General features: G+C 56.4%; 7 protein-coding genes across 7 annotated transcripts; 3 read left to right on the top strand and 4 right to left on the bottom strand.

Moving 5' to 3' along the window:
- Positions 1-691: 691 nt before the first annotated feature.
- SODALDRAFT_312650 (ribosome assembly protein RRB1) lies at positions 692-2,944 on the bottom strand. Its single transcript, XM_028609203.1, has 2 exons — positions 2,571-2,944; positions 692-2,470 (listed from the first exon to the last, which is right to left on the bottom strand). Exons 1-2 carry the CDS (start codon positions 2,770-2,772, stop codon positions 1,191-1,193), a joined length of 1,482 nt encoding a protein of 493 aa, XP_028465923.1. The 5' UTR covers positions 2,773-2,944; the 3' UTR covers positions 692-1,190.
- Positions 2,945-3,076: 132 nt separating this feature from the next.
- Positions 3,077-5,130, top strand: SODALDRAFT_333889 (hypothetical protein). The gene has a single exon (XM_028612084.1). It carries the CDS (start codon positions 3,319-3,321, stop codon positions 5,116-5,118), a length of 1,800 nt encoding a protein of 599 aa, XP_028465922.1. The 5' UTR covers positions 3,077-3,318; the 3' UTR covers positions 5,119-5,130.
- Positions 5,131-5,648: 518 nt separating this feature from the next.
- SODALDRAFT_360450 (hypothetical protein) lies at positions 5,649-5,870 on the top strand (the record flags this gene model as incomplete). Its single annotated transcript, XM_028614266.1, has 2 exons — positions 5,649-5,684; positions 5,748-5,870. 2 exons carry the CDS (start codon positions 5,649-5,651, stop codon positions 5,868-5,870), a joined length of 159 nt encoding a protein of 52 aa, XP_028465921.1.
- Positions 5,871-6,028: 158 nt separating this feature from the next.
- Positions 6,029-7,781, bottom strand: SODALDRAFT_324540 (hypothetical protein; the record flags this gene model as incomplete). Its single annotated transcript, XM_028609895.1, has 2 exons — positions 6,029-6,184; positions 6,285-7,781. The coding sequence occupies 2 exons, from the start codon at positions 7,779-7,781 to the stop codon at positions 6,029-6,031; spliced, it is 1,653 nt and encodes a 550-aa protein (XP_028465920.1).
- A 1,364-nt stretch (positions 7,782-9,145) lies between these two features.
- SODALDRAFT_344891 (cell cycle control protein cwf8) lies at positions 9,146-11,381 on the bottom strand. Its single transcript, XM_028613182.1, has 5 exons — positions 11,257-11,381; positions 11,152-11,196; positions 10,632-11,070; positions 10,066-10,523; positions 9,146-9,934 (listed from the first exon to the last, which is right to left on the bottom strand). Exons 1-5 carry the CDS (start codon positions 11,267-11,269, stop codon positions 9,456-9,458), a joined length of 1,434 nt encoding a protein of 477 aa, XP_028465919.1. The 5' UTR covers positions 11,270-11,381; the 3' UTR covers positions 9,146-9,455.
- A 240-nt stretch (positions 11,382-11,621) lies between these two features.
- Positions 11,622-12,657, top strand: SODALDRAFT_296643 (hypothetical protein). Its single transcript, XM_028608805.1, has 2 exons — positions 11,622-12,303; positions 12,393-12,657. Exons 1-2 carry the CDS (start codon positions 11,806-11,808, stop codon positions 12,453-12,455), a joined length of 561 nt encoding a protein of 186 aa, XP_028465918.1. The 5' UTR covers positions 11,622-11,805; the 3' UTR covers positions 12,456-12,657.
- Positions 12,648-14,607, bottom strand: SODALDRAFT_182125 (hypothetical protein). The gene is made up of 2 exons (XM_028607064.1): positions 14,339-14,607; positions 12,648-14,252 (listed from the first exon to the last, which is right to left on the bottom strand). Exon 2 carries the CDS (start codon positions 14,174-14,176, stop codon positions 12,929-12,931), a length of 1,248 nt encoding a protein of 415 aa, XP_028465917.1. The 5' UTR covers positions 14,177-14,252; positions 14,339-14,607; the 3' UTR covers positions 12,648-12,928.
- Positions 14,608-16,601: the final 1,994 nt, after the last annotated feature.

The following is a 16,601-nucleotide window of genomic DNA, read 5'->3' as shown; positions in this document are numbered from 1 at the left end:
GTCCCTGACCTTAGAGTCAGTATGTGGTGAACACGGCCCACCAGGTTGTTACAGGCAGATAACTGACCGTCGCGTCACGATGGAACAACGGCGCTTGCCACCGAACCCTAAGAGGACGTTAGTGACCATCTCAGCTGGAAATCCAACAGGGGATGTACTTTGAAACTGCATCCAAACTGGGGGCTGGATGGCGTAGGGTGGACTGGAGGGTTGAAAAGGGTGGAGGCTCAAGACAAGGAGTGAAAGGGCCCAAGGGGGGCGAGCTGGTGGGAATTCGAGAGGCCGCCTACGCGGCGCGCCCTGCAATCACCGCTGGGCAGGGGTTGTCAGGTCAATCCATATTGGCGGTTCTTGAATTATTGAGCGGATCCGAAGGTGATGATATTCAGGAGATGGGTGTCCCGGATAATCAAGGTATCCAGGTGATGGATGTGTCGAGTCTCATCGTGCCCATCGTCAGGACAGAGAATAAGAGGAGCCAAGACGCGTCGTAACGTCCCGTGATTCGATGTATCTGCAGCAACAAGCAGTAATTACAGACTATCTTCGCAGATGGGGTAAAATAGCGGACCTCTTTCAGACTGCCCATTGATGAAATTGTAAGTCATGGAATTGCAAGTCAGGCTGGTTGTTGGTAGGGGGGGAAAAGAGAAAGAAATGGGGGGGTGGGGGAAGACGAGGTTGATGAGGTACTCCGTATTCATACAGTGACATACACCTAGAATTACCACTGTGAAGTTACCCCTCCCCCGCATGACCACAGGAGGTGTTTCACTGTTCGTCATGACGTTCCTGGATCCTGGTGGCAGGAACACCCCCACCTGGTACCTATTCGGGACGTCGAGATCTTTTCCTTAAATACCTTACCTACCCAAGGTATACATAGGTACTTCCGACCATGACCAAGAGTCGGCATCTCTGAGGACTTGCGTATAACAACACAACCCATCTGACCCAGCAAACAATGTGTGCAAGGAGCTTTTGCAGTCTATTCCATCCCAATCATCAATCATGAGTATCGGTATTCCCATCGAAAGGAAAATCAAAACGCACGAGTAAAAGCCTGGAAGAGATTCGCCATATACCATCCCCGGGTGATCCTTCGTCCATCCAATAGGGGCCCTGTGTCGTGAAGAACCCTCCATCTGTTTCTTTCTTTCATTCCTTCCTCTTCCGTCCTCAAGATTTATTTAAACACTAATGGTCCGGAAGATGCTAAACTCGTCTCCCGTCGCCACCAGACTGCCCGTGACCTGGGGATGCCAGTGCACCTCCTTGGCATTGGCAAGGTAATGCACGAAGAGAAGCTGAGGAGGCACATCCTTAACACCACCCGTGTCCTTGCTCTCCTCGTCATCCAGCTCCACCGCGAGATCCCACAGCGTCACCGTGTTATCCCCCGCCGCCACCGCAATAATGCTGTCGTCCGTCGGGTGCCACTCCACGCTCGTGATCTGCTCCTTGTGGTAGTCGAAGCTGGCAATCGGGGACGGCGACGCCTTCTGTCCCGCGCCGCCCTTCCACTGCCGCAGGTCCCACACCGCCAGCACGCCGTCGTCGTCGCCCGACGCGAGCAGGTGCGTCGTCTGCCGGGACCACGAGAGCACGTTGACGTCCGTCCTGCTCACCTCGACCGTCAGCGCCGGCTTGCGGCTCTTGCTCCGCACGTCCCAGATGCGCACCGTGCCGTCGCTCGACGCCGACGCGAACACCGACGCCTCCGACGGGCTCCACTGGATCTCCTCCACGCTGCCCGTGTGGCCCTGGAACGCCCGCGTGTCCGTCACGAACCCGCCGCCGTCCGTCCGCGTCGTCACGTAGATGAGCCCGTCGTTGTCGCCCGTCAGGAGCTTGCCGCCGGGGACCAGCGGGGACCAGTCGAGGCCGTAGCCCTCCGTCTTGTGCGCCCGTACCGTGCACGCCGGCTTGTTCTGCTGCGCGCTCACTATGGCCCCCGGGTTGTCGAACGATGCGAGGTGCGGCGTGATGTCGTGGATGAAGACGTTGGACGACTCGGTCATGCTCGCCGTCAGTGTCGTCGCCGGCCTGCCCGCGTCCTGGGAAGGGATCTGGTGCGCGCGGATGCGGTTTGTCGTCGACCCGAGGGGGATGGACTTGGTCTCGAGAATGGGATCCGACTCCTCGTCGTCGTCGTCGTCGTCCTCCTCATCATCTTCGTCGTCTGGGCGTTCCATCCGACTCAGACCACTGAATTTCATAATCATCAACTGGTTCTCGTCGCTCCGGTTGCTATCGGCCTGTGTTCCCGTGACCGTGTACATGGTAGCAGGGTAGACGCTGCGGTTGTCGCCGAGGTTGTCGCGCAAGATGTCGAAAGAGAGACATGGCCACGGTGTGTTGAGGCTGTGGAGCATCTGGTACGTGCTCAGGTCGGGAGCCAGAGTCTGACCAGGCTCCAATTTGCTTCTTCCCACGATAAAAGTCCCTTGATCGACGTCCATGGCACCACCTGAAAAAGACATGAAGTCCGTAGTTAGCACAGAGGCCGGTCCACCCTTGAAAGAAGGAAAAAAAAAAGAGGAGTATGGAGGAAGGACGTCGTTACCCACCCGCCTTCTCCTCTGCTTCTCTCTCGGCGTCTGGCCGACCATCAACACCAGCTTCAATGATTTCGTCCTCGCTCTCAAACTCGTCTTCGAACTCGTCCTCAAACTCGCCCATCTCGTTATCGTCGATGTCCATCTTTTCGGGGCGCTCGCCGGCCTTCAGAGGGCCGTCGCCGCTTTCCGTTTCCGCCGTGCGCTTTGACATGGTGTTGTGATGTTGTTGTGATCTTTGGTGTCTGATAGAAGAATGAGTGAAACGGAGGTTAAATACTGGACGTAGGTAGGTACCGGGGAATAGTTCAGTATCAAGTCGACCTTCGCTGGGTTGTCGCAGAAAAATGGGTTAGGTACTGCTTCGAACTTTTTTTTTCTTTTTTTCTTTTTATTTTCTTTTCTCTCTTCGTTTTTTGTTTTTGTTTTCTGGCACACTTCAACCCCGCGACTAGTGGCTGGTGAGACCCTGTGGCTAAACAGCACCCCGCGTGGCTGTGCGCCAATCCCATAATCCAAGCAAAATCACGTGATCGCGCGGGGCCTTCGCGTCCGTTCGTCATCTCCCCCATCAATCTCTCTATTCATACTATTCCCTTGACACCACGGTCTGGCAATCATCCACTCTTTTCCCACCAGCTGTGTGGTTCTACATCTGACCTTTGACACGGCTTATACCTTTCTTGGATATCTTTGCTACTTCCATTTCATGCCCTGTCTCTCGCTAGATCCCTTGGAATGAAGCCACGCGCCCCCGGCCATGCCCCTAGACCAGTGCAAGTTCACCCTCGTGCCCGATAGACCCGGACACATAGGTACCGCTTCTCCGCCGCCGGAGCTGCGGCGTCCCATGACGACAAAACAGGCGCGGAAGGCCTTTCTCGAACGAACCCGGGGACCCCGCCTGTCCAGGGCCGAGCAGCGCGAGAGGGAGCGGCGACTCCAAGAAGAGATCCGACGCGATCTCAGAGAAAAAGAACGACGAGAGAAAGAAGACAAGGAAAAGGAGAGACAACAGAGGAAGGCCAAGATCTTGCGCGAGAAGAAGAAGGCGAGGGAGGATGCAGAACGGGAAGCTAAGCGCAAGGCCGGCGTGCCGATCGCACCGCCTCGACCAAGCCAGCCCACTCTGGCGGGGTTTTTCAATGGCAATGCCACTGTAAAGAGGAGGGCCAGAGACGAAGAAGATGCACAGCACGAGGAAGTGGCCATATGCAAGGAGGCGGAGGGCGAGGATAAGGATAAGGATACCCTGCCGGTGTCCCCGTCCGCGGTGACACGGACCCCCGTGCGAAATCGTGTCAGGATTGAATCGCTACCAACAGAGCGCCGACCGTCCCCTCAGCCACCATCGCCTATCATGATCTCTGACACCCGCGAGGCCACAAGTGTCGACAATTGCACACCCTCAGGAAACTGCACCCCACCGGCCACCCCGAAACCGAGTCCAGTGCCAGGGGTCAAATCACTAGAGAAGCTGTCGCCGAAGCATATATCGCCGAAGCATACGTCGCCGAAGGCGTTCCCTTTGAAGAAATCCCCGCCGAAGGAATTCCCGCCAAAGCAGAAGCAGCCGATCAGTTTGCGGTCGAGATCGCCGCCCAGGAAGAAATCGCGCCTATCACCTATACTCGAGGATTCCGAGGCGTCTGGCCCCGTGATCGACGAAGACGCTAGGCACCGACCGCCTGCTGTGGTTGACCTCGCCGACATCGAAGACCTCTTCCCGTCCGGCACGCAACTCCAGCGCGAACTGCTCGCAAATGAGGATGATTCCGGCTTCAGCGAGCCTGAGGCACCGGTGGTTAAACCGAATCTGGATAACCCTGTCAAGATCTCAGTCCCTATATATCAGCACCCCGAAGACGCCAAGCCTTCGACCCGCGCCCCTCGACCTACAGTTATCGAGGCAGTGTCTATCGAAATGATGCCGTTTTTCTGCACGCAGGACTGCGTGCTTTCTGCTCAAGATCTTGAGGAAATTGAGACCCCGACCAGGACCAGACCTACCATGAAGCCGAGACCAAGCCCTCGAGTTCCGCTATCCTGTTCCGATGTGTTCCTGGAACGGCCACAGCACGCCAACCGTATCCCGCCAAGGAACCAGTCGGCCTACCTACAAAGTGCAGCCAAACACGCAACCAAGCCTCCCGGCCTCATCAAGCCATTGGTCTCCACTGTCATGGGTAACCGCAAGCCGCCAGCTCGCCTACCACCCCGACAGCCCGTATCACCCCCTTTGCCGTCCTCAGTAACGAAACCAGAGACGTCGACGAAACGGAGGACGACGATGCCGATAGAGACATCTAGGACGCCCTGTAGCCCACTCCTCCCCGCGGAAGATCTCCGCGCGATGCAAGAGGCCTCTTGGGACGACGACGAAAACCTGGAGAACCGAGGCCCACAACATTCCCTGGCTCGGGAGAGTCCACAACTACCGTCGCAGTCGACGAAGCGGGGCCAAGCCGACCCGCTGGGAGACGACATCAGGGATAATTGTGTCTCTTCGCAAGACATGAGGGCACTATTCAGCGAGAACTGGGACGATGATTTGGTCTAGCTCGCGACCTGCGCTTGCGTCATCTGTGTGTGTGTTGTGGGGGGGGGGGGGGGGGGTTGTTCTGGTGGGATTTGGTTAATGCTTGGGGGAACGACCCCGAGCAGCGTTTTGTTTCGTGAACAAAGATCAGCGTTGGATATAAGATGACCATGGCGTTACATGTAGCGGGCCACGACAAAGCCTTTGAGTGGAGCGGGAATGGGATTTTGCATGACGATACCCCTTGGGGCGTTTTTATCTGGAAGAGGGCTTTTGGGGACTACAAAGGGGAAAGAAAACGAGGTACGTTGTAAGGAAGCAAAAAGAATTCCTGTCAATGTCGTGACGCCTCGTAGCACGGCCACGCCCCAGAACGTAAAGACAACAAAGCAATAAAGTGCTTTAATTCATAGCATAGGCGGCAAGCGCCCAGGATTCTTCACTGGTATACTGTGGACACAAATAGTGTAAAAGAACCGAAGCCTAAACAGGAATCAAAAGACCAAGGTCTAAAACCAAGACCTTGTAAGCAACAACGGGGAGGGGTAATCATGCGATCCATGTCCATGGCCCCTACGCTAGCTCCAGTCCGTCCCCCGTTCCGTTCCGTAGGGTTGGTCAGCCAACGCCCCAAACGCCTTGCAATGCAGAAACAGCTTGAACGATTATACCTAGACCATTCCGGTCCTCTGTCCGGTCCTCTGTCCGGTCATCTGTCCGCTCCTCTCCTTGCCGATCCCTCGTCCGCTCTGCGCAAGAAGATCGCCGTGTGAAGAACGCAGGTCTTCTGGTTCAGCGACTCGACGCCTTCATATAGCCTCATCAGATCCCTAATCCTTTCCACTGGAAAACATGCAATAATCCGTCCCTTGCTGAGAAGGAGGCCACAGGGCAAAAGAAACAATCGAGCATAGTCGTGTCTGGGCGGTCGTTAAAGGTAGATGCCGACCCAGCTAGCCTTGTTGCTCACGGCTGCATCGCAGCCGTCCACTGCACAAATAGGTTTCATATCCTTATCGTTTCGGAAACCGGTAATTCGTCGCTTGTTGGTGGGTCGACGGTTTTCGAAACATTCGGCACAATATACCTATTCCCCCCAATGAGTTAGTTTCATGACGCCACGTAAAGGAAATAATGGTTATAGGTTTATAGGGGGGGCAGAAAAGGGGGGGGGGGGGTTTACTCACGTGACCGCATTCTTTCAGTGCCCAAAAATGATGCTCCCCACGAGCGCGTTTCCTGGCCGTTTTGGTCGTTCGAGAGGGCTGCGACTCGGACGCCTGGGATTCAGAGTCGGGAGGCTCGTACGCCAATTCCTCGCCACATGCAGGGCAGACGGCGGCTTCCTCCTCCTTGGCGTCCCTGGTAAAGCCAGCGCGAGCGGGAGGGGGTACTTCGTGCGCAGGTTTCGGCGACGGAGGCCGCTGGTCAAAGGCGCCGTGGTTGTACTCCAGGTTGACCTCCCCGATGGGGTTGAAGGCGTGTGGGCCCATCATGCCGGCCAAGTCTTCCTCGCCCTGGGCATGGCGCAGCAGGCCAAAGAGCGAGATGTGGTTGGCGAATTCGCGGCGGATGCCATCCAGCAGGCTCCTCCGCCCACGGTCCCGAAGGCGGCTGCCGTGGGGGTGCCGCGACCACGACGAGGGACGATTATGTGGCGTTTGTGGCGGTGGTGGAAGTCGCGGGCCGACGGCGGGCCGCTGGTTTACGAAGATGAGGTCAACATCGCGACCAGGGCGGTTCGGTGGGCCGGAATGAGCGCCGTTGGAGCGAGGCGGGTCGGGGCTGTCGTCGGTCAGGTCGATGACATTGGGACCGCCCAAGATGCTGCTGTCGCTCCGGGAGAAGGCAGGCGGGTCCCTTGGTAGCTGGGAGTTTTGACGGCGAGGGTTCGGTAACGGCGGCCGGGCGTGCGTCTGGACCGGACTGTCTGGCTCGTTGGTGAGGTCGATGACTTCGGACGCCCCGGAAGGAGCAGGGTGTCGCCGGCCACGAGCCGAAGGACGGGGTGCCCGGGGCGGGTTATCGGCGAAGATTTCCATGTCGACGAGGATGTCGTCAAGCGAGTTGTCATCGTCATCGTCGGAGACGAAGAGCCTGGGTTCAGAGTCCGGACGAGAACGGCGAGCACGACTCTGTGCTCTTGGCTGTTCGCCTAGATCGCCGCGAAGCAACTGACGCATTTGGTCGAAGCCTTGGACGAAGGCATCGTCCTGTCGCGGCGGCTCGAGAAAGGGGCGGGGTCGTATGTGAGGGTTCTGATCCCGGAGCCCGGCCTCCATCTCATCCATGAGCTGCCCTCCTATGCTATCGTTATCATCGCCCAAGTCCCAGCCAAAAATATCGGACAGGTCCGGGGCTGAATCGGTTTGACGCTCGAGAATTTGGCGAAAGGATTCGGGAAGATCCAAGGCAGCCACGGAGTCCACGGAGGCCACGGAGGGAGAGGGAGAGGCAGAAGGAGAAGGAGAGGGAGACTGGGAGCTGTGTGAAGGCGAATCTTCGTCAAAGGACAAGGAATCGTCTTCGGCGGTCTCGGAGTCGTAAAGAGCAGACTGGTCGTCGAGGGAATCGTTTGACTCGAGATAGAAGTCGTGCTCAAGATAAGGGCCGTCAACCTCGGCCGCGTCGAATGAGCCGTAGAATTCGGGCGGTAGCTCCACGGAAGAGCGTTCCAGGCTCATTATCTAGGGGAAGTTGGTGGCGAGAGAAATTCGCTGTGGACGAAAGATGGTTAGAGGCGAGGCAAGAGCGGGTTTTGTGGAGGTAGGCCTAAAGCTAAACGGCAAAAAGGGGACTAAAGGAACCGAGGGCCGCTTTTGAGCAGGCAGGAGCGGCAAGCAAAGACGGGGAAATGGGCGGCAAGAAGATAAAACGGAAATAAACTTACCCACATGAGAGAGGTGTTGCCGTTATGAAAACCGAGCCAGGTTCGTGGTGTCCAAGTCAAAAAAAAAAAAAAAACAAGTGACTGAACAAAGGAAAAAAAAACCCCCCGAATAAAAATAAAGAAGAAAACAACGCAACGATGTCGATGCTAATGCTAATTATGAACCGTCTCCAATGGAGGCCAGCCTCGCGGGTCTCTTCGGCGGGGCACGTATAATAAAGGTATGACAGGAGGATAAAGAAGGCGTAGGATTGGTGGTGGGAGACGGGACACCTGGGCGGTCCAAGGTCGGGGCCTTGCGGTCAGAAGTCAGAATGCTGGAGTGACGAAGTGAGACGAAGTGAGGGCGATAGAGATGTCGAGAGAGGAAGAAAAGAGTGGCGGAGATGATTTGGGCGGGATTGGAAAGTCGAGTTGCGAGTTGCGAGGCGCGTGGTTGTGTTCGATTGTGTTATGGGTGGGTGAAGTTGTACTATTCCCGTCCGTTCCCACTTCATACTGTGATCCAGTTCATATTGTCCGTATGTATGTCCGTGCAAATGACGGGGTCCCAGGTTCCTGTCCCCATCATCCATTGCCTGAGTTTGCTTAGGTGATCATTCGGGTTCCTGGTCAGTGTAAGTACACCGTGTCATATACACTGTACATTGTCTTGGTGATCCATCATACTGTGTTGTATGTCCAGTGCAAATGTCCCCAGAAACTCTATTCTTGTTTCGTTGAATGCCACCTTTGCTCTCTTCCTGCAATCAGCACAGTAGTATTTATCAGGTGTTTTCTCGCCTCAGTCACAGTGCGTCGGAGTTGAAGCGTTGAGCACCTTATGATCTTCGCAACGATCGTTTTGTTTCCGTACCTATGTACATAGGTACTCCGTACTATGTTCACTCGCGACTTTTCTAGTAACATCCGGTCGTCGCCAAAATACAGCCAATGACTACCTTATGAATATAATTAGCCGATATCTCCGGCATGCCGGCACCAGCCCTACCTATTTGCCACCTCATCCAAACCCTCTCCGAAAAGTCGTACGAAGGAACTCATTTGCACTCGGTACACCGTAGTTAAGGTTAAGCCCTGTGCGAAGATACATCTCACGTTAGGTGTACGACTGCATGACACCGATTCACGAAGAGCAGGGGAGTCACCAATATGGTTCGGCTCGGCTGCCGCAGCTCCGAAGGGAAGGCTTTCGACGAGTACATACCATACAGTGACGCCCAACTTGGGTCTCCGCCAACAACGTCAATCTCAAGATCAGGCATCCACCACCTTGCGCATGGTCTATGTAATGATACAAGGCACGGGCACGTCGGTCAGGGGAACCACTATCCCAATCAAATCCCAAAACGCCTTCAACTAAGCAACTCCCTCTCTCATATTGCAAAGACCGCCCTCACTTTGCCAAGTCTGCCTAGTCGTTATAATCTCAAAAGAAATGACCACGGCACAACTAGGCCAAACCCCCCTACTCTGACTTGACGCCCAGGACCGACACCGACCCCTCGCCGTTGACAGCCACCAGCTGTCTCGCCTTGTCGCCCCATCTGACCGCCACCGCCGACACCGCACTCCGGAACGGCTCCGACCACGACTTGGAGCTCTTGGTGTACTGCTGCACCGTGATCCCGCTCGCCCCCGCCGTCGCCAGGAACTGGCCCGTGTAGTCCCATGCCAGCGACTGCACCGACCCGCCCGTCTCCAGCACCTTGGCCCTGGCCGCGTCGCCCTCCTTGCGCAGATCGAAGATCGTCACCGTCGTCTGCCCCTTGGCCGTCGCCGCCAGCCAGAAGCCGTTCTCGGAGAAGGTGATCGCCTGGATCGGTGCGCCCAGCGAGAACGACGTCGCGGGTTCCAGCGTGGCTGTCATGAAGAGCCGGACTTCGCCCGTCGTAGTGCCTGCGGCGAAAATGTGTCCGTCGGGGTGGAAGGCGCAAGTCGTCAGTGCTGAAAATCCCAGCCTTTGCGTTAGCATCACAAATCATTATCGCGATGAAAATCGCAGTGGTAGCGTTCGACCGTAGAAGAGAAGACTAATATAGCAAGGGAAAAGGGGGGGTGGGGAGTGGAATACGCACCGGCATCGCAGTATGTGCGGCTAAGGCGCTTCAGCGTGTCAAGGTCGTAGAACACGATGCTCTTGTCAACGCCGACAAACGCAAGCAGGTCACCCAGCGGGTGCAGGGCAAGAGAAGTGACGGCACCAGCATTCTCCGAAACCGACGCGACCTCGCTACCGTTCTCGAAGATCTTGACGTTCCCTTGCGTGGTGGCGAAGACGAGTCTGCTGCTCGTCCATATCGCGTCCGTGATGGGTGCGTTCACCGCCACCTCCCGCTCCAACTTGTCGGCCTCGACGGAATATACGGCCGCATTTCCTTCGGGCCCACCAACGGCGGCGTAGCCTCCTTCGAGGGCAAGGCAAGACGCGTTGGGCACCGGGAGGGCGGTTGACGCCGTGGTCTGGAGGGCGGCGACGTCGTCCGACGTGGCCCAGCCTTCGGGGATCGGGCGCTTCTTGCGCGTTTTCGTCAACCTAGATGGGAGTTTCATACGACGTCAGTAGGGACAACTCCAAAAGAAAAGAAGAAGAAAATTAAATGTAGTATCGGTCTGCTTTGTCGCAACAACGCAATCAACGTACTCCTGGTGTTTCGCCTCGACCCTTTCGACGAGCTCTGCCGGCAGTGTCTCGGTCGAGTCGATGGCCATCTCATCCCCATTGGCTGCCGCCCCTGTGACAGTGACCTTCGATAGCGCCTCTCGAGCCTCGTTCCTCTCCTTCGTCAGCCTGGCGATGACGCGGACGGCAGCGTCGTGCTGGTACAGCGCTGTCGCCAGCTCCTCGCGTGTCCGGGCCAGCTGCTCCTTCAGGTTATATGTCTCGAGCGCCAGCGCGTCCCATTCGTTCTGGAAAGTCGCTAGCAGGGCGGGGATGGAGGTGAGGGTCGGGGGCCGAGGTCGGACGATGTGCGACTGTGTCAGAGGGAGGAGGTCTTCGGTGGTCAGGGCCTCGCCAGTGCCGGGCTCGGTGCCATTTTCCTCGATGTACTTCTCGATGAGGCGTTTTTCAAACACGACCCCTTCAGGTATAATTAGACTCGTCCAATTGATTCGCCTACGGGTTCAAAATGGTTCAGGAAAGAGGCTGGGATGATGCTTACCCGACTTTCTCGATGCGACGGGCTCCTGGGGAGCTTCTCCCGAGACTTCATTGACGCCGTTAGCAAGGTGCCAGACTTAACAAAGAAAGAGAAAAATCGACATACTTCCACACAGCATTATCACTAATTCCCAAAACTAGTGGCCAGCTCAAAATTGGAGTGAAAATCGCAGCACAGAGAGCCTTGGAGAGAATTGACTTTGGAAAGGCCAGTAGGGTGTTCCATCAAAGATGCGCAGGAAAGAAAAACAAGGTCGTCAGCCTTGCCAGCTGCCAGCTGCCACAACCCAGCAACCAGAAAACCCCGAGCCACATCTCTTTGCCAAAGCCAAATATTACGTAATACAATGTGGCGTCACGCTAATGGGTGAATGGCCACTGCAAGCTGCAGGTACATCGTACGTACACTACATGTACTTCGTACGTCATCCTCGGTAGGTTCCGCCCATCTACACGTATCTTATCAGTCGCCTGTCCGGAGCCGAGCGATGACCCCCTCCCCCGCCGAACAGATCACGACGTTTGTTTTCGTGAGACAGAGACGATAGATATCTGTCATTGACATGCCCTAGGAACCCAACATCCATCTGGCATCCTTCCCATCTAACCTACATCGACCATAGACCGGGAACCCTCCGTACCTGACCAACGAACAATGGCGTCCTCTGCTTCCCTCCCCAACATCGCGACCCTCCGATCCCTCCCAACCAACGACCAAACCGCCTCCCTGGACCTCCTCTTCGAGCCCTCCCCAGCCCTCCACACCCTCGTCCTTCCCTTGCTAGCATCCACCACATTCGAATCCTACATGGACCTCATAGACAACATCCACGACCTACTCACCGACCTCGCCTCCGACTCCACCCCAAAGAACCGCACCGCCCTCCACAACATCCTGGGCTCCCACCCGCGCCTGGGCGCCCCCAAAGTCAACAGCGCGCAATCCGCCGCCGAGCAGGCTCGCCTCCGCGCGGGGGGAAGCGAGGCCGAAGCCGCCGAGCTCGCGGCCCTGAACGCCAAGTACGAGGACGCGTTCCCGGGGCTGCGGTACGTTGTCTTCGTCAACGGACGCGGGAGGCCTGAGATCATGGAGGATATGCGGGACCGCATTGCCCGTGGGGACTTTGCCGCGGAGGAGAGGGCTGCTATACAGGTGAGCTGCCGGCACCTTGTGTTTCTTTGGTCCCGTCCGAAGCGAATGGTTAGTGCACAGTGATGCTAATCAGGTGTGCCTGGGTGTAGGCTATGTGTGATATCGCGAAAGATAGGGCGCGTAAGCTGCAGGGCACTTCCCCATCATCGTGATATGTGAATACAGCCAACCAACGCACACTGCCCATTTCGGATATTTCTTGTACATACCAAGACCTAATCATAATATCCTCGGTGATTTTGGACGACCACTGCGCTGTACAACGATCAACGACCTAGCCAGGAGCTACATTTAGACATGTAGAATCAGTAATGGACGGCAGGCACTCAGTCAGCCGGTGTGTGACTAGACATCTGGTATCAGAAATCAAAATCAAGCGGTTTTCTGGGTATTATGCAGAGTTTGATCGTGTTCACTATTTCACCTCGAATGTCAACGCTCCCATGACCGTTTTGATGCCATTACAGATACAAGACCTGTCCATCCCACGCCGGCCGGACTCAGTAACGCCCCGTGTCATGCAAAGTCCTATGGTCGCCATGTGCTGTTTGAATGAAGTAACAAAGAAAAGAAGTCCAGCAAAAGAAGAAACGCCCATATGCCTTTGTCCAAACTTTCAGATGCTTTACCGACCGACCCATGATATTCCATCCAGTTCATCCAGGCACTCCTCGTAGGATTCATCGTCAGACGAGTCACTTTCAGGCGGCCCGCCAAAGATGGCAGCGAAATCGCAGTACACATCCCCAGACTCGTCCTCGTCCCCCGAAGTATACCGGCTGTCATCACCCGGGAAGGCGATCTCGTCATCGCCCACCTCATCCGGGCCGGCATCGGCGGGGCCCAAGACGGGGGACCGCATGGGCCTCAGGTGCGGCGACTTGGATACCCTCCTGGCCGCGTTCTCCGCCACCTTCAGCACCGACGGCGCGGGCGACGCAGGTCTCCCGTCTAGCCGCTGCTGGCACACACCAGCTGATGGCGTCGTCGTCGTCGTCGTCGTCGTTGTCAGCCCACCACCGCCGCCACACGGACGGACCAGCACGACCCTCGGACGAACGCCTCCTCTCGCATCGTGCCCCGGCATGGCCGCCACGCTGAAGAACCGCCCACCCGTGGCAGCCTGCTGGCCGCGATGCAGCATGGTGGTCTGCGCGGCGGCGTCGGTGAGGAGGACCTCCCCTCGCTCGGTCAGCTCGTTCTGGAGGCGCGACCTCACGCTGTTGAGGAGGGCGGCGCGGCGGATGATGGAGCTCTGGACGCTCGTGCAGCGTTTGCTGGCGGAGGCGGAGGCGGCGAGCTTCATGAACCGCTTGTCCCCCGCGGCGACGGCTTCGCGGTTGATAATGTGCGTCGCTGGGAGCGAAAAGGGTTGCGAGAGGCGGCTGGTGATGAGTTGGTGTCGCAGGCGGCGCTTCTTCCAGCTCAAGGATGCCGTGTTGGGGCCGTCGACGTCGCTTGCGGCCCGGTAACGTTTTGCGGCATACGATGGGAGCACGAGGTATGAGGGCACGGGGGCGAAGTGGAAGTCGGAAGCGCCCACGTCAAGGGTGAGGGAGAACGGAAAAGCTTCAGGCTCTGGGGTCGAAATGTCGGGAGTCGTCTGAGACAGGGGTGGTGATGGGGGGGAAGCGGGCGGTGAGCATGGCAGGAAGGTGTATGTCGAATCGTTGGGCACAACACGCTCGTCTTGTGGATGTTCATGTTCTGACTGTTCTCTCTCTTGAGGGTCATCGCCTGGCGGCAGAGACAAAGGCGATGGCAGATCCGTCTGGTAGCTGAAGACATCCCCGCAGGACGCGTTCGGTTCAAGACATGGCAGGTAAGGTTCAAAACCCGCATCCCGCCTCAGGGAGTCCACGTCGACCACCATGGTACGAATGTGCACGAGATGCTCTAGTCGTAACTGTTTGAGCAGGGGAGCTGAGCCTCAGCTTCAGGAACCCAGGCTAAACAAGACGGCAGGGGGGGAGTGGAGAAGTCGAGGAGTCGAGCAGTCGAGGATGACCGGAGAGGATGAAACGGCTATGCCAACGACAACATGATCATGCTTGCGTCCGATGCAAGACGGCACTCCCATGTAATTCGTCTCGCAGTTGAGAACGTCAGGGGGGCCGCAATATGTCGATGGCGATGTAGAGCGGGTCGCTGGCGGCAAGGAAACCGGGCGAGGGACTGTCGTCCGTGACTGTGAGACGTGATCGCTTGCACTCCGTAACCGACGACTGAGGGAACGGGATCGGACCGAGCCGGGAAGAGAGCAAAGACCAAGGCGTTGAAGAATCAAGGCTAGGGCCTGGAAGCGACGAAGACTTTATTTGAAGGAGAGAGTGCAGCACGAGTTGGCATCCCGTATGGGGTAATATTGGATAAGCAAGACAGAGAGAAACCCCGGGCCAAGCTGATAGAGGGGGGGAAACACGATGGTACCACGCTGTCGGTCACGCTGATCTCCTCCCCATCGCATCGTGGCCCCCGCCTAGGGTTCGGTGGTTCGGTCGGGAAAGCCAGCATAAGCCTAGGTGGGAGGAGGAAGAGGAGGAAGAGGAGGGAAGAGTGACAGGGCGGAGGAGGAATCGAGACTCTAGACGAATGGGAAGCTCCTTAGCTAGGAGGGATGCACCTTGCTCCGCATGACCGGGGCCTGGGTCACGCTCCAAGATCTGGGGATTTTGAGGGGAAGCTGCAACCATATGTAGGTGGACTAATCAGGGGGGAGGAAACGGTCAGGGGGACGAATGTGAGGCCAGGCAGGTGGATTCCCGTGGCATCCCGTGGCATTGGGCCGCTTCCACCAAAAGGACAAATGTTGAGAGAGTGAAGAATAAAATGAAAGAGGCTGTCCCGAAAAAGCAAGGTGCAGCGTGGTATCCGGATTTCCGGTATTGTCGTCTGTTTCGTATGTGTCATCCATTTCTCGCGATTCGTCGACAACGCCTCGAAGCTAAGACGGGCTGGGAGACAAGGCGGCTTGGTACGTGTCCCAAGCAGGTAGAGAAGCGATCCTGATTCCTGAGCGCCCCCTTACCCTTATGCACCTACCATATACGGCGTTGCCGCGTTGTTGCGCAAACTCACGGATAGAAGCGGAGTTTGCCATGATTATTTGTCATTTTCGGCCGGGTTTTCGAGTGTCGGTGTTTTGTGGGCGCCAGATCTGACTGGGAATGAGGTGTCAGGGATCGTAAACTACTGTCATCAGTGCGCTCAGTACAACGTATGATCCCCTAGGACCGTGCTGAGATGAGATCCCTTATTGATCACCTTGCAGTGCGGGGGGGGGGAGACATCGGCCGTCAGCGAGCCGACCTGCAATAAAGACTGGTTCTGGTTTGTCTTGGTCAATGTATAATAATGTGCAGTTGTCCGGACGTCATGGATCATGGACCGCAAAGATGCTGCGTAAGGTCGTACTGAGTAATACTTCGTAGTTGCAGCCTAATACCTGACCGCCGAATAGGCGGATGGCTGAGAAGGGTATGCCGGCGACATGTTAGGTAAGGTAGGCGGAGTTGTATGTTTGGACGTGTCCGTACGGTACTACCTACGAAGCAGGTAATATAGCTTCGTATATTACCTGCTTCGTAGGTAAAACCTACCTACCTACTCGGTATGCATCTTGGTTGAGACGGGACGTACAGAGAGTTGAGGGCGTACAGCGAACACCCTCCGCCACCTTGTCCTCGACCCCTGTCGTCCTGGCTCTGTGTTTGCCAGCCCTAGCCCTCCATAGGCGGTGCTGTGTGTGCGTGCGTGCTGTGTTTCGTACGAATGAGGCATGTCCGTACGTTGCAAGTGCACGCCGATTCCAAGCCCACTTGTTGCTGGCTCCTGTTCTTGTTTCAGCGGTTGAAGAACCAGTCAAGGCCAAGCCGCCTCGTTGGTTTCGCTAGGATGTGGAGAAGGTGTGGAGAAGGCGCCCACTGCGTCGATCCCAAGATCCCAAGATCCTTAGCTTCTTCAACGCCCCAATACCCACTGCTACTTCGTAATTAAACGACATGGTCGGTATGATGAGTTGGCAGCATGGGTTCATGTATCATAACGGTTCTCTCCATAAGCCTCGACAACGACGAGGCTGGTACTCGGTACTAGGTCAAAGCCACCCTCGTTGCACAGACATTGTGCAGGCGAGAAAGTCGAGTTCGAGCTTTGTCGTGAAACTGAAATATGTAATGAGAATGTTTGAATAGCGTCCGTAAAAAAATGGTGGCGTCTGCCCAAGACCTCGAACTCGGAAACCGACGGAGAAAAGGAAAAAAAAAAAAAAGGAGAAGCGAGAGATGCAACGAGAATCG

Source organism: Sodiomyces alkalinus (genome assembly GCF_003711515.1).
Source record: "Sodiomyces alkalinus F11 unplaced genomic scaffold SODALscaffold_6, whole genome shotgun sequence".
NCBI classification, from domain to species: Eukaryota; Fungi; Ascomycota; class Sordariomycetes; order Glomerellales; family Plectosphaerellaceae; genus Sodiomyces; species Sodiomyces alkalinus.
The sequence above is the reverse complement of the archived record's forward strand: the minus strand, read 5'-3'. Positions and strand labels throughout refer to the sequence as shown.

Coding starts and splice junctions, on each gene's coding strand:
- SODALDRAFT_312650 (XM_028609203.1), bottom strand. CDS start 2,772: ATGTCAAAGCGCACGGCGGAAACGGAAAGCGGCGACGGCCCTCTGAAG. Junction 2,471..2,570: donor AGAAGCAGAGGAGAAGGCGG/GTGGGTAACGAC, acceptor TGTCTTTTTCAG/GTGGTGCCATGGACGTCGAT.
- SODALDRAFT_333889 (XM_028612084.1), top strand. CDS start 3,319: ATGCCCCTAGACCAGTGCAAGTTCACCCTCGTGCCCGATAGACCCGGA.
- SODALDRAFT_344891 (XM_028613182.1), bottom strand. Junction 11,071..11,151: donor CGTCGCATCGAGAAAGTCGG/GTAAGCATCATC, acceptor TTATACCTGAAG/GGGTCGTGTTTGAAAAACGC. Junction 9,935..10,065: donor CCGCACATACTGCGATGCCG/GTGCGTATTCCA, acceptor TGGGATTTTCAG/CACTGACGACTTGCGCCTTC.
- SODALDRAFT_296643 (XM_028608805.1), top strand. CDS start 11,806: ATGGCGTCCTCTGCTTCCCTCCCCAACATCGCGACCCTCCGATCCCTC. Junction 12,304..12,392: donor AGGAGAGGGCTGCTATACAG/GTGAGCTGCCGG, acceptor GCCTGGGTGTAG/GCTATGTGTGATATCGCGAA.
- SODALDRAFT_182125 (XM_028607064.1), bottom strand. CDS start 14,176: ATGGTGGTCGACGTGGACTCCCTGAGGCGGGATGCGGGTTTTGAACCT.